At 46.0% G+C, this 11,431-nt stretch overlaps 1 protein-coding gene across 1 annotated transcript in view; it reads left to right on the forward strand.

Moving 5' to 3' along the window:
• SEC22B (SEC22 homolog B, vesicle trafficking protein) overlaps window positions 1-11,222 on the forward strand; it is a 405,344-nt gene extending 394,122 nt beyond the window's left edge. Inside the window, exon 5 of the mRNA XM_069641336.1 lies at window positions 8,981-11,222. Coding sequence (XP_069497437.1) covers window positions 8,981-9,135 — 155 coding nt within the window. The 3' untranslated portion in view covers window positions 9,136-11,222. The remainder of the gene's footprint in view (window positions 1-8,980) is intronic.
• Window positions 11,223-11,431: the final 209 nt, after the last annotated feature.

Here is an 11,431-nt window from a genome sequence, read left to right on the forward strand (position 1 = left end):
GACCATGATACGGATGGCTGTGTCGACTGCCAATCGCTCACATCGAAGGCCTTGCAGGATCGTAAGAAGAAGCTGTCGGTCGGTAAGGTGGCCAAGCCCCGGAAGTCGCGCTCCACTGGTCTTTCGACGGATGATTCGAGGGGCGACTCTCCGCATCGCCGTCGTGAGTCCGGGGGTTCTTGGTCTGGGAGTCCGTCCCGCCATTCCTCTGCCTCTTCGAGGCACTCCAGGATGCGCCGTCACGGGTCGCCTTCTCCGTCCTCGTCCGAAGACTCCGTCCGTCGGCGGGTTGCTTGTCCCAACAAGCATTCCACTCCTGAGGAATGGGATTCCTTCCGAAAGGAGATGTTGGCGATTTTCCAATCGCAGGGCTCTGGTTCGTCTGCGCCCTCGAAAGGCGCAGCCGTGACTGTTCTAGAGACACTGTTCGTACACCTTCGGGCTCGAGCGGTCGTCACGACCACCGGGCGCCTTCGAGGTCCCGGTCGGACAAGGATGGCCGCTCTAGACATGCCCGTTCCAGGTCCCGGTCCTCGATGACCTCAAGACTGCGAGAACCTGTGAAGACTTCAAAGAAGACATCGACGCCTGCGGCGCCAAGGTCGTCGACGGACTCTCTCGAGGCTCCGCCTCTGAGGGAGTCGTCGCCATCGGCGCCCAGGCTGCCCTCGAGGCCTGTGTCGACGCCTTTCGAGGCGGCTTTGTCGGAGGAACCCTGTGGCACGGTGGAACCCCCCAGAAAGGTTCTGGCCAAGGCTAAACATCTCTTTGTTCCTTTTTCTGTACCCTCCTTCCAGCCTCTGGATTATATTTCTGAGGTGGATAAGGGGTCTGAGGAAGGTGAGGTTCCTGCAGAGGTTCCTGGTGGCCTCCTTTCTGGTCATAGCCAACTGGAGGACCTGCGTCAGTCGTTGCACGACACCAGTGGTCTGGAAACCTCTCCGGAGATGGAGTTTGGTAGGCCTGAGCCTGGCACGCATGCCGAGTCCTCATACCGGCGCCTGATGTCGAGGGTCACGGATTACCTGCGGTGGTCTGCCCCCCCCTGGGGATTTTCAGCAGGATGACCTGACTGATATCCTCGACCAAGGTCCACCAACTGACCTCTGCAAGGCCATATGGAATAGCACCACCGGAAGGGTGGCTGTGGCTTGGACTTCTCCGGAGAGTCTCCCGGCAGTGAGCAAGTCCTTGCCGAAGAAACATCGCCCAGCCAGTGGCGACCCCTGCTACTTGACCACGCACCCTACTCCAGAGATTTTGGTGATGCAGGTGGCTGCGGCCCCCGCAAAGCAGACGTCGTACCCTACCATCCCTCCTGATAGGGATGACAAACGTTTTGACGGCTGTGCAAAGAAGGGGTTTTCTTCTGGGGGTATGGCACTTCAGGCTGCCAACTCCATTTGTGCCTTGTCTCATTTCACGCACACTCTGTGGAACTGTATCTCCTTAGCGGCTGATCATATTCCCGAAGGGGAGGAACGTGATGGTTTTCTTGCTATCGTGCGGGATGGCAAGGATGCCATGTGTGAATCCGTTCAGTCGGTTCTGGACATGGTTGATTGCGTCAGCCGGTCCATGGCGGCGAGCACCGTAATACGCAGATTTGCGTGGTTGAGGAAGTCGGGGTTTGCTCCTGATGTGCAAGCCCGGCTCCTCAACATGCCCTTTGATGGTGAACATCTTTTTGGCAGCAAGGCTGACGAGAGCCTTGAGAGGTTGCAGACCTCTAAAGCTGCAGCAAAGTCGCTGTAGTTCACCAATCTCCGCCATTTCGTCCTAGGGGACAGCAATGGAGGGGAGGTTCCTTTCGCTATTACTCGTCGTTTATTAAATCGAGAGGAGCTGCAAGTCAAAGGGACCACCGTAGGAGTGCCAGAGGTGGAAAACAGGGTACTCGAGGTGCCAAGGCCGCTCGGGCAGTTGCCTCTTTGCCCTCAGGCACTGCCGCAGCTGCTTCAGCTCAGTCATGAGGCCATGTCCCATGGTTCACCGGTTGGGGGAAGGCTGGCGCAGCATCTTGCAGAGTGGCGTGTCATTACTTCAGATGCGTGGGTTCTGGAGATCATAGCCCACGGCTACCGTCTTCCTTTCCGGCAGAGGCCTCACGACAATCCACCAGGGAATCTCTCTTTGAAGAGTCCGGATCCGCTCCTTGCGCAGGAAATACAATCCCTGCCGGAGAAAGGCGCCATAAAACTGGTGCCTGTAGCGGAGAGGAACAAGGGATGGTATTTTCCTTATTTTTGATTTCGAAGAAAGACGGGGGATTGAGACCCATCATGGACTTGCGCGGTTTGAGCAAGCTCCTCATGAAGGACAAGTTCAAGATGGTTACTCTTTCTCAAGTCCTCCAGACCCTTTAACTTCAGGACTGGTTGGTGTCTCTAGACCTCAAGGACGCTTATTTTCATGTGCTGATCCATACCAAGCACAAGAAGTACCTGAGGTTTGCGGTTGGCGACTCGCACTTTGTTTCGGGTCCTACCTTTCGGATTGACCTCCGCCCCGAGGGTCTTCACCAAGCTCATGGTGATGGTGGCAGCGTAACTCAGGAAAGGGGGGGATTCACATCTACCCCTACCTGGACGATTGGTTGATCAGGGCGCGCTCTCCCAAGCAAGTCCTGGATGATCTGTCCGTCACCTGCCACTCCCTTCACAAGCTGGGCTTCTCCCTCAACTTAAAGAAGTCCCACTTGACGCCAACTCAGCGGCTCCAGTACATCGGAGCAGTGTTCGACCCGTCCCTGGGAGAGTGTTTTCCTCCCCAGGTGAGGGCTCATCACATTCAGCAGATGGTGCACAAGTTTCAACTTGCCCAGAGTCTCCCAGCGTTCGAGTTCTTGAGGTTGCTCGGCCTCATGGCATCCTGCATGGCATCCTGCATTCTTCTGGTGCCAGAGGCCAGGTTGCGGATGAGATCTCTGCAATGGCCTCTCAAGATGCAGTGGTCACAGTCCTCTGGCAGGATGTCGGACCCCGTTCAGGTGCTGCCCTCGGTTGCTCAGGACCTTCTGTGGTGGGCCGTCAAAAGCAATCTGATGAGGGGGGCTCCATTTTGGCTACCCTGGCCGGAGGTGACGATCATGACGGATGCATCCCTCACGGGATGAGGAGCTCATGCCAACGAGTTGACAGTCAGCAGACATTGGTCTCCGTCGGAGTCCAGACTCCATATCAATCTGTTGGAGCTGAGGGCCATCAGGCTTGCCCTGAAGGCTTTTCTGCCGACTGTGCGAGGAAAGAATGTCCTGATTCTGACGGACAACACAGTGGCCATGCACAACCTCAACAAAAAGGGGGGGGCATGGTCACTTCCTCTGTGCAGGGAGGCGATGAAGCTCTGGTTCTGGGCCATCCAGCAGGAAATTTCGATCTTGGCAGTTCATCTGGCCAGAGACAAAAACGAGACGGCGGACGCTCTGAGCAGGCAGAGCGCGATCTCTCACAAGTTGGGAGTTGGCGCAGGAGATTCTCCTGGAGATCTTTGCCCTTTGTGGGATCCCTCAAGTGGATCTCTTCGCCTCCAGTGTCAACCGGAAGTGCGAAAGGTTCTGCTCGTGGGAATTTCCTCCAAGAGGAGCCTTAGGAGACGCGTTCGTGGTGGAGTGGTCCCTCCCACTGCTGTACGTGTTTCCTCCAGTCCCCGTCATCCTGCAAGTGCTGCAGAGGTTACGGAGGTTCGGTTCCCGGATGATCCTCATTGCTCCGGCATGGACCCGGAGGACGTGGTACCCGGACCTTCTCGACTTGTCCATCTGCCCTCCATGCCGTCTTCCCTACGGAGACGATCTGCTCTCACGGGAGGGGGGGTCAGGTTCTCTATCCAGAGGTCAGATCCCTCAACCTTCACGCTTGGCTTCTGAAAGGTTGAGGTACAAGGATTGGGACCTCCCTGAAGACGTGATGGAGGTGTTGCTTTCGGCGAGACGGCCGACAACAAAGTCCCTGTACCGTTGCTGTTGGAGAAAGTTCTGAGACTGGTGCAGGGTTAAGAATGTGGATCCTTTTTCATGTGAAATTCCTGTGGTTCTGTCTTTTTTGCTTTCGTTAGCCCACAAGGGCTTGCAAGTGGGTACCATTAAAGGTTACTTGGCGGCGCTGTCCATCTTTAAGCGCTCGTCTGAGGAGTGTTCTTATTTCAAAATTCCTTTTAATTTCTCAGTTTCTCAAAGGGCTCACAAACGTGTTCCCGCCGTCACCTTTCCAGGTGCCGGGTTGGGATTTGAACCTTGTTCTAAAATTCCTAATGGGTGCTCCGTTTGAGCCTTTACATTCTTGTCCTTTGAGACTGCTAACACTTAAAACTGTATTTTTAGTTGCGGTCACTTCCGCTCGCAGAGTGAGTGAGTTGCAGGCACTTTCAGTTAAGCCACCCTTCACTGTGTTTCATAAGGACAGGGTTGTCCTTAGAGTTCGTCCTTCCTTTCTTTCGAAGGTGGTGTCAGAATTTTATTTAAGCCAGAAGGTTATTCTTCCGGCATTTTATCTTCCTCCACATCCTGGTAAGGAAGAGGAGAGGCTCCATAGGTTGGATCCTAGGAGAGCTTTAAGCTTCTACATTTCACGCATGTCCCGGGTCAGAGTGGACGATCAGCTCTTTATAGGATACGCTGGAAGGCGTTTGGGACAAGCTGTTACTAAGCAGACTTTGTCTAGATGGATTATCTTGGCAATTTCTGAATGTTACCTCTTGGCGGGTAAGGACCCTCCGGTAGGGTTGCGGGCCCATTCTACTAGGGGTATGGCTGCCTCTACTGCCCTGCAGAGGGTTGTTCCTATTTGTAACATCTGTGAAGCAGCCATATGGGCTTCGGTCCATACTTTTGTACAACACTACTCCCTAGATTCGATCCAGGGGCAGGATCTGGCCTTTGGCAAGGCGGTCCTTTATTCTGTAACTTGATTGAGCATTCTAAATTTCTATATTCTAAATTCTTTTCCCTCCTCCATACGTTGGTACTGCTTTGGGAGTCTGTCATAGATATGGAATACGTCGGAGGACCCAATCCCCTCAAAGAACAAGTTACTCTCTTACCTGGTAACGTTCTTTCGATGGGATGGTCTGACGACGTATTCCATATCGCTCGCTCCCTACCTGCCCCGCTACAAAATTTCTTATGCGATTGCAGCTTGCGTTTCAAGGCTTTCTGTGGTCATATTGGCAGTGGTTTGGTGGGACACGTTCTGGGGAAAAAACTACAACTGAGGCTACGGGCGTCGTGCGTCCTACTTATAACATCCGGTGACGTCGGCTCAACGGAGGCTCTCGAGCACAGCGTATCGACGTCATCGGCGCAGACGCCGAAAGATTTTCCGAAGCAGCACAGCTGTGGTGATTACTGTCATAGATATGGAATACGTCGTCGGACCATCCCATCGAAAGAACGTTACCAGGTAAGAGAGTAACTTGTTCTTCAAGAGAGTAAAAATGAGTTTTCTCCTCTGCAGGAGAGTAAAACGTATCCAACATACACCCAATGCATACAGAAAATCAGACCCATGAAATCGGACCCGTAGACCAAAAAAAGTTTCGTAGCTTACTCCTTGCTGCTTCTTTAATATAAATTCACATGAACTCCTCGAGTAGTAATAACTCGCCTGTACCTTCCCCCATCTTCTACTTCCATCATAGGTGAGCAGTCTTGATTGCCCGATAGGTTTCTACCAAGATAGTCAAGAATCTGCATCTCTGGCATGACATGCATCACAGCCAATTTAGCCCGTAATCGCTAATCACATCAGGGGGATTAAAGAGTGGTGCAAGTGGGAAAAAAAGGAACTACTGGTACTCTGGCTGCATCCAAAAAAGAGGGAGTGGGGTTGCCAGACAGATGGGGCGGGTAGCCAAGGGGGGGTGGGGAGGGGAGTGTGGGACGGGACCAGGATGACAAACCTTGCCTAAACTGTTAAGCAGGGATTTTAATCCACTCTGCAAATTTGACCACATAGCTTCCAAGGTTTACTTGGTACAAATAGTTTGGATTTCAAGGCCAACAGTAATGATGTCTTATAGAGTTTACCTACAAAAAACACAAATTGAATAATAACGCCACATGACATGTAAATCCTTACAGCTACGTGTTAAGCCAAAAGAATATAATTGTGGCTTTAATGTTCACGTCCTGAATGGTATACTATAAATCCCAGAATGCAAGATAATCTCAACCTGAAAGATCTAGTTAACCCCACAATACTTTCAGTGATTTAAGACATGTAATAAAAGATGTTATATAATAAACTCAGATATGGAGATTCTTTGCAACAAACCTCCAGCTCATTGTTATTCATGATGTTGAAAACATTTAATTAGTGAGTTAAAGCAACTTTATTTTTTTTACGTGTCAATGTAGCAGACATCATAGATATATAAAGCGTCCATTTAATGGTGTGTTAATGATGTGTTAATATAAACACATAATTAACACATAATTAAATGGGCGCTTTGGGTTGCTCACTTACTATCATGCATATGAAAGGCTGTGCTACTGATAAAAGTAATGTGTTTGCTGGTGCAGATCCAAGACACCTTTTGCACTCTAGTGCCATCTAGTGGAGGAAAGTAGGCTTTTTAATGAAAATAAATAAAGCGTAAACAGTACGCAGAAGAAAATTAAATGCACCGTAATGGCCATAATTACATACGTAACTGGAGGGCGGGCCCCATGAGTGTGTTGTTTGGGCTATTGCAGTACATTCTCGAGCAGAGGGTTAGATCCTTTCTCAATATGGGGTGTATGATGGCTAAACGTTGCATCTTGAAGAAATTGAAGGATGTTCACCCCCGACAGGTGGGGATTGGATGTCGGACCTAATCTGGCCTGAGGACTGTGAACATGTTTATATACATACTTTACCTGACACTTCAAGACCAAAAGACATTTGGAATGAATTCCGGGGTTATTTGGCACAGCACTGCACTGACTGATGGTAATGGCATGGCAATGATTGTGTATGGGAAAAATGGAGGGCTCTTTCCTCTCCTTGGTTTTATGGCCCACTTCGATGGGCGTACGTGCATATGTCAGTTTAATTCACTATGGATTTGACCCGATGCCTGTATTACTTGCATTGTACTGTTGTTTAAGTAAAAAAAAATAAAGAATTGCTGTATTTCCTACGGAGGTATTTAGTAAAATGTTTATTGACCTACTTAGAGGCCTCTTAGATACCAATAGGCCTTTCCAAATTTCAGTCTTTGTGGTTTGTGTAGGAAGAGTGAATGCTAATGCTAATCTAGTTATCAGACCAAAATTGCTGTCAATTTTTTGCAACTCCAGCATCGGCTCAGGCCTACCTGGAGAAAAAATGAAAATACATATATGATCCTATATAAGCACACCCTGTTCCAAACCAGTTACTGCATCCAGAGCAAAGATGGCAGGTTTTCAAATCCAAAGTAAGATGAACCAGCGTCATAGGAGAATGTAGTTTTCCTTCTTTTGTTAATGCGGATTCCTTTCTTTGCAAGTTTGTCTTTCAAAGAAAGGGAAAAGCAGGTAATCATTAAGCAATTTTGTATTTCTCTTCAACCACATTTAAGACATTCTTTTGATCTAACTGATCGTGTTTGCAAATAGATTGCTTAAGGATGTATTGAGAGAGGATTCTGGCATTGTGTTGGAAGCAGGCTCTCCACAGCTTCCACTCTTCTATTAGAACCTCCCTGTTCCAATAATAAAGTTACATCAGTACTCAAGAAATGGAGCTCATCAAACTAATTCCCCACGTCTTCCTGCTCTTGTGTGATCGTGCCTAGAGATGGTTTTGCTTGTACCTTTTACATTTTAAACTAACTGTCCTATTAAGTGTGCAAAGAAGGGCTAAGGTTGAGTCCTCCTAGGCACACTCGGAACGTGTCATCTGTCTGAAAGGTTTGAACAGTAGCTATAACAAAATGAAACCCTTTGTCCTTCCTTTGCTCGAAGATTGAGGAGATGTTAATATAGTATTTCACTGTGACAGTATTGAAATCTCTTTAGCCATAAAGTACATAAATTACAGAAACATTAGAAGTAAACACGAGGTTCGTGGTTTGTTATTGGCATCCCACCATTTGCTAAACCTGATGCACCTACCTTTATGTTTTGCCCTGTTGACTTGGATACAGTTGCACCAGAAGGAAAGTTTCTAAAAACAATTCTTGTCATGTCGGTCTCTCCAAAGATGTAGGTGTCCTCATAGGTTAGTAAACCAAAAGGTGAGTCGTGAAATGCTTCAACCCATCCTTCTTTATCACTGTTGTACGCTTGTATTGCTTTGTTTTGAAGCTAATCTGTGGCATGGCAGTAGGGACCAACCCTACCAAACTGTAGTTTTCATTCCTCCCCGCTAAGCAACAGTCCAGCCTGCAGCACGTGAACATAAGCAACCGTTGATGTGTTTCTGCCATGTTTGGTCCCCTTGAGATATAGATTTAGCTCTTTATGACAGTGAGCTCTGGATGTAACACTCACACTTGGAGGATTCTCGCAGAGACCTAAAAGTGATGGATTGAAATGCTTGAGACAACATTTCGTAATCACCGGCAACTCCTATTAGAAGAATTCCATACAACTATTTGTACCTTGTCATGCCAGTACACAAGTGAACCTACCATATGCACATTATTTCTAATGCCACACTACTAGGGTCTGTCTAGCTCTTAAGTGCTAACCCATTGCACCTTTGCATACACCATTGCAAACAACCTTACCTAAACCACAAGGCATAATAAGGCCAACGTTGTACTGTTTTGTGTTTGTATGCACAGAACTCTCAGTATCCATGTCTCGTAAGAATGTTGACCCATTTAGTTTTATTTGTCAGTATGGTAACCTATTTTCCTTAATTGCTCAGTAATGTTGAGAATAAATGCCTGCGTGAATTTAAAGATGCTGGATCGTGTTAATCCTCATCTGCCACAAAATTTCTTGTGTTTTTGAATTCACACGTTTTCTGTACACGCTAACTATAAAAAAAACTTTTATTTTCAACAGCATTGGATTCCAAGGCCAGCAACTTATCAAGTTTGTCCAAGAAGTACCGCCAAGATGCAAAGTACCTGAACATGCGTTCCACCTATGCAAAACTTGCTGCTGTAGCTGTGTTCTTCATCATGTTAATAGTGTATGTGCGGTTCTGGTGGCTGTGAGCCTGTAGTGTCTCGATCTGTGTCACTGGCGAAGGAGAAAAGTCATGGAGTGTATACTATTCTGGGACAAAAATGGGGTGCACACTGGATCATATGAAGACAACCGCCTCCCCTCTGAAAGTGCAATGCTAAATTCAGAGAAACATTAATGAGTCTTAATAATTGGTAAAATGTTATTTTTACATAGGAGGCGCTTGTAAACCCATCTCCCGTTTTTAAAAATCACTACCTTTGTAATCGAATGACCCTGAATCACCAAGAAATTGACTATTACTGTAATCCTGAACCAGAGTTCTGCGCTTGATGCAGCACAGTCTGCTTTCCAGTCAGTTTACTTTGCTTTGAGTGATTAGTCCTCATTCTTCATATCTGAATCCCTTGTACTGCAGAATCTGTGTAAATTGGTTTGAGACTGTGCATTTGAAGCAGCTTCCCTTGCAGTGTACATATTTTGATGCATTTCATACCCTGGAGTTTTATTGTGCTGCGTCACATTCTTGAATGATACGTTCTTGGTTAACTTGAGTTTCGGAAGATAGATGGTGGTTACATGTGGATGAATATGCCTTAAATTAACACTGCATTGTGTTCTGTGAAAAAGATGGGAAATCGTGTTGGTTTATCTGCGGGCAAAGTAATTTGGCAAGCATGGCATGAGAATGATATTCACAGTCCTCCTATTTGTCATGCTTGAAATTAAAAGAATGTTGTAAACCTTGAAAATTAGATGAAACTTCCAGCTGGCAAGATGACCTTGACCCCAAATACAATGTAATGTAAAGCAGAAGTACTACCATATGCTTCCAAAGAAAACGATTTCCTGATACTTGGCGTGGTTTTACCCTTGTTTTAAGTTTACATCAATTTCGTTTTTGTAAAATCCTATTATATTCATTAAAGTATTTTCCTACTACTAGTATGCACTTTAAATCCAGGGATTACTTGCCGAAGTCTAAAGTTCTCCCAATTTGAGATTGTTTCACAGTGAATGTGTCACAAAGTTTTGTTATCCTACAGCACAATGGGTGTTGGCTTGCTCTGGGAAATGTGGGAGAACCAAAGTATGAAAAGCAAATCCATAAATCACTTTGGTAACCCATTAGAAGTTGGGGAAATTACAGCATATTGAGTTGGTTGCTCTCCACAGTTTTATAAATGGGGAAGAGACAGGAATTGTTATTTAAATGAGTATTGTTCCAATGCATTTGTGAATTTGAGAAATGTGCGTATCAACGGATATGTAGGATGTTATTGGAATTTGTAAGATAATTGAAGGATCAATGAAGATAGAAATATTACGATGTACATGTATTGACTGGAATAAAGCAAGGCAATCTAAAACATCTTTCACCCAAAAATCTATATGAAATAAATCACAGTGTGAAACCCAATTATTATTGAGCCGAGCACCAAGGGACGTTTCACAGTTGTTTATCTACTAGCGTTTTCTTATGAGACATGCAAGACCCAAATTGCTGCGGGCTGAAATTGGGCTTGCTCATTTTTACACTGACTGCACAATTGTGCCCAACATGTTTTTAATCTTATGATCCCTACGTTTTGCACTTGGACAGTAGCACTGAAAGGTGTACACTAGAAACATCCCTCACTGAAGTCCGAAATGTGCATAAAAAATCCTTGTAGAGCAAATCAACAATTATTTTCGCTGTTAAGTTGCATATTGCCCATAACTTGACTTTCTCAGACTGAGGTCCAATGTTTTTTTACTTGTTTTAGGAGAGGAATGGAATGCAATTATTATGCGCAGGATCGTTTGTTTAATGGAAAAAATTGTGTGTGCAGTAATGTGATAGGAGATGACATTGAGCAAGCGTTTCCTCTGCAAAGGCAGATTGACCCCTCTGTATTTTACAGTCTTTAGCTTATTTTAGGTTGTACATTTTAAATTCCCAAAATGCTTTGTCTTGTAGTTGTTGATGAAAACATGTTGACATCTATCACATGTGATCAAGCATAATAAAAAGAAACCAGTAATTAACCTCATTTTCATTGTAATATTACGTACGAATATTGAAAAGCAGTTAATTGCCAGGATCTGCAAACTAAAATAAACATGGAAAAAGTTACATTGCTTTGTGTATTTTCAATATTGATATTCAATTGTTTTTTATACAATGTATTACTTATTTACTCATACAGCCTTGTACCCTACTCTGTATGGCAAGTTGACATCTCCAAGCAGAGAAACCCTTTGACTAACATTGCGAGTGAAAAACAAAACTAAGGTGCTATATGCATAACAAAACTTGCATTTGCTTGGCACATCCCACATTCC

Source organism: Ambystoma mexicanum, chromosome 1q (assembly GCF_040938575.1).
Source record: "Ambystoma mexicanum isolate Mex_15411 chromosome 1q, UKY_AmexF1_1, whole genome shotgun sequence".
NCBI lineage: Eukaryota > Metazoa > Chordata > Amphibia > Caudata > Ambystomatidae > Ambystoma > Ambystoma mexicanum.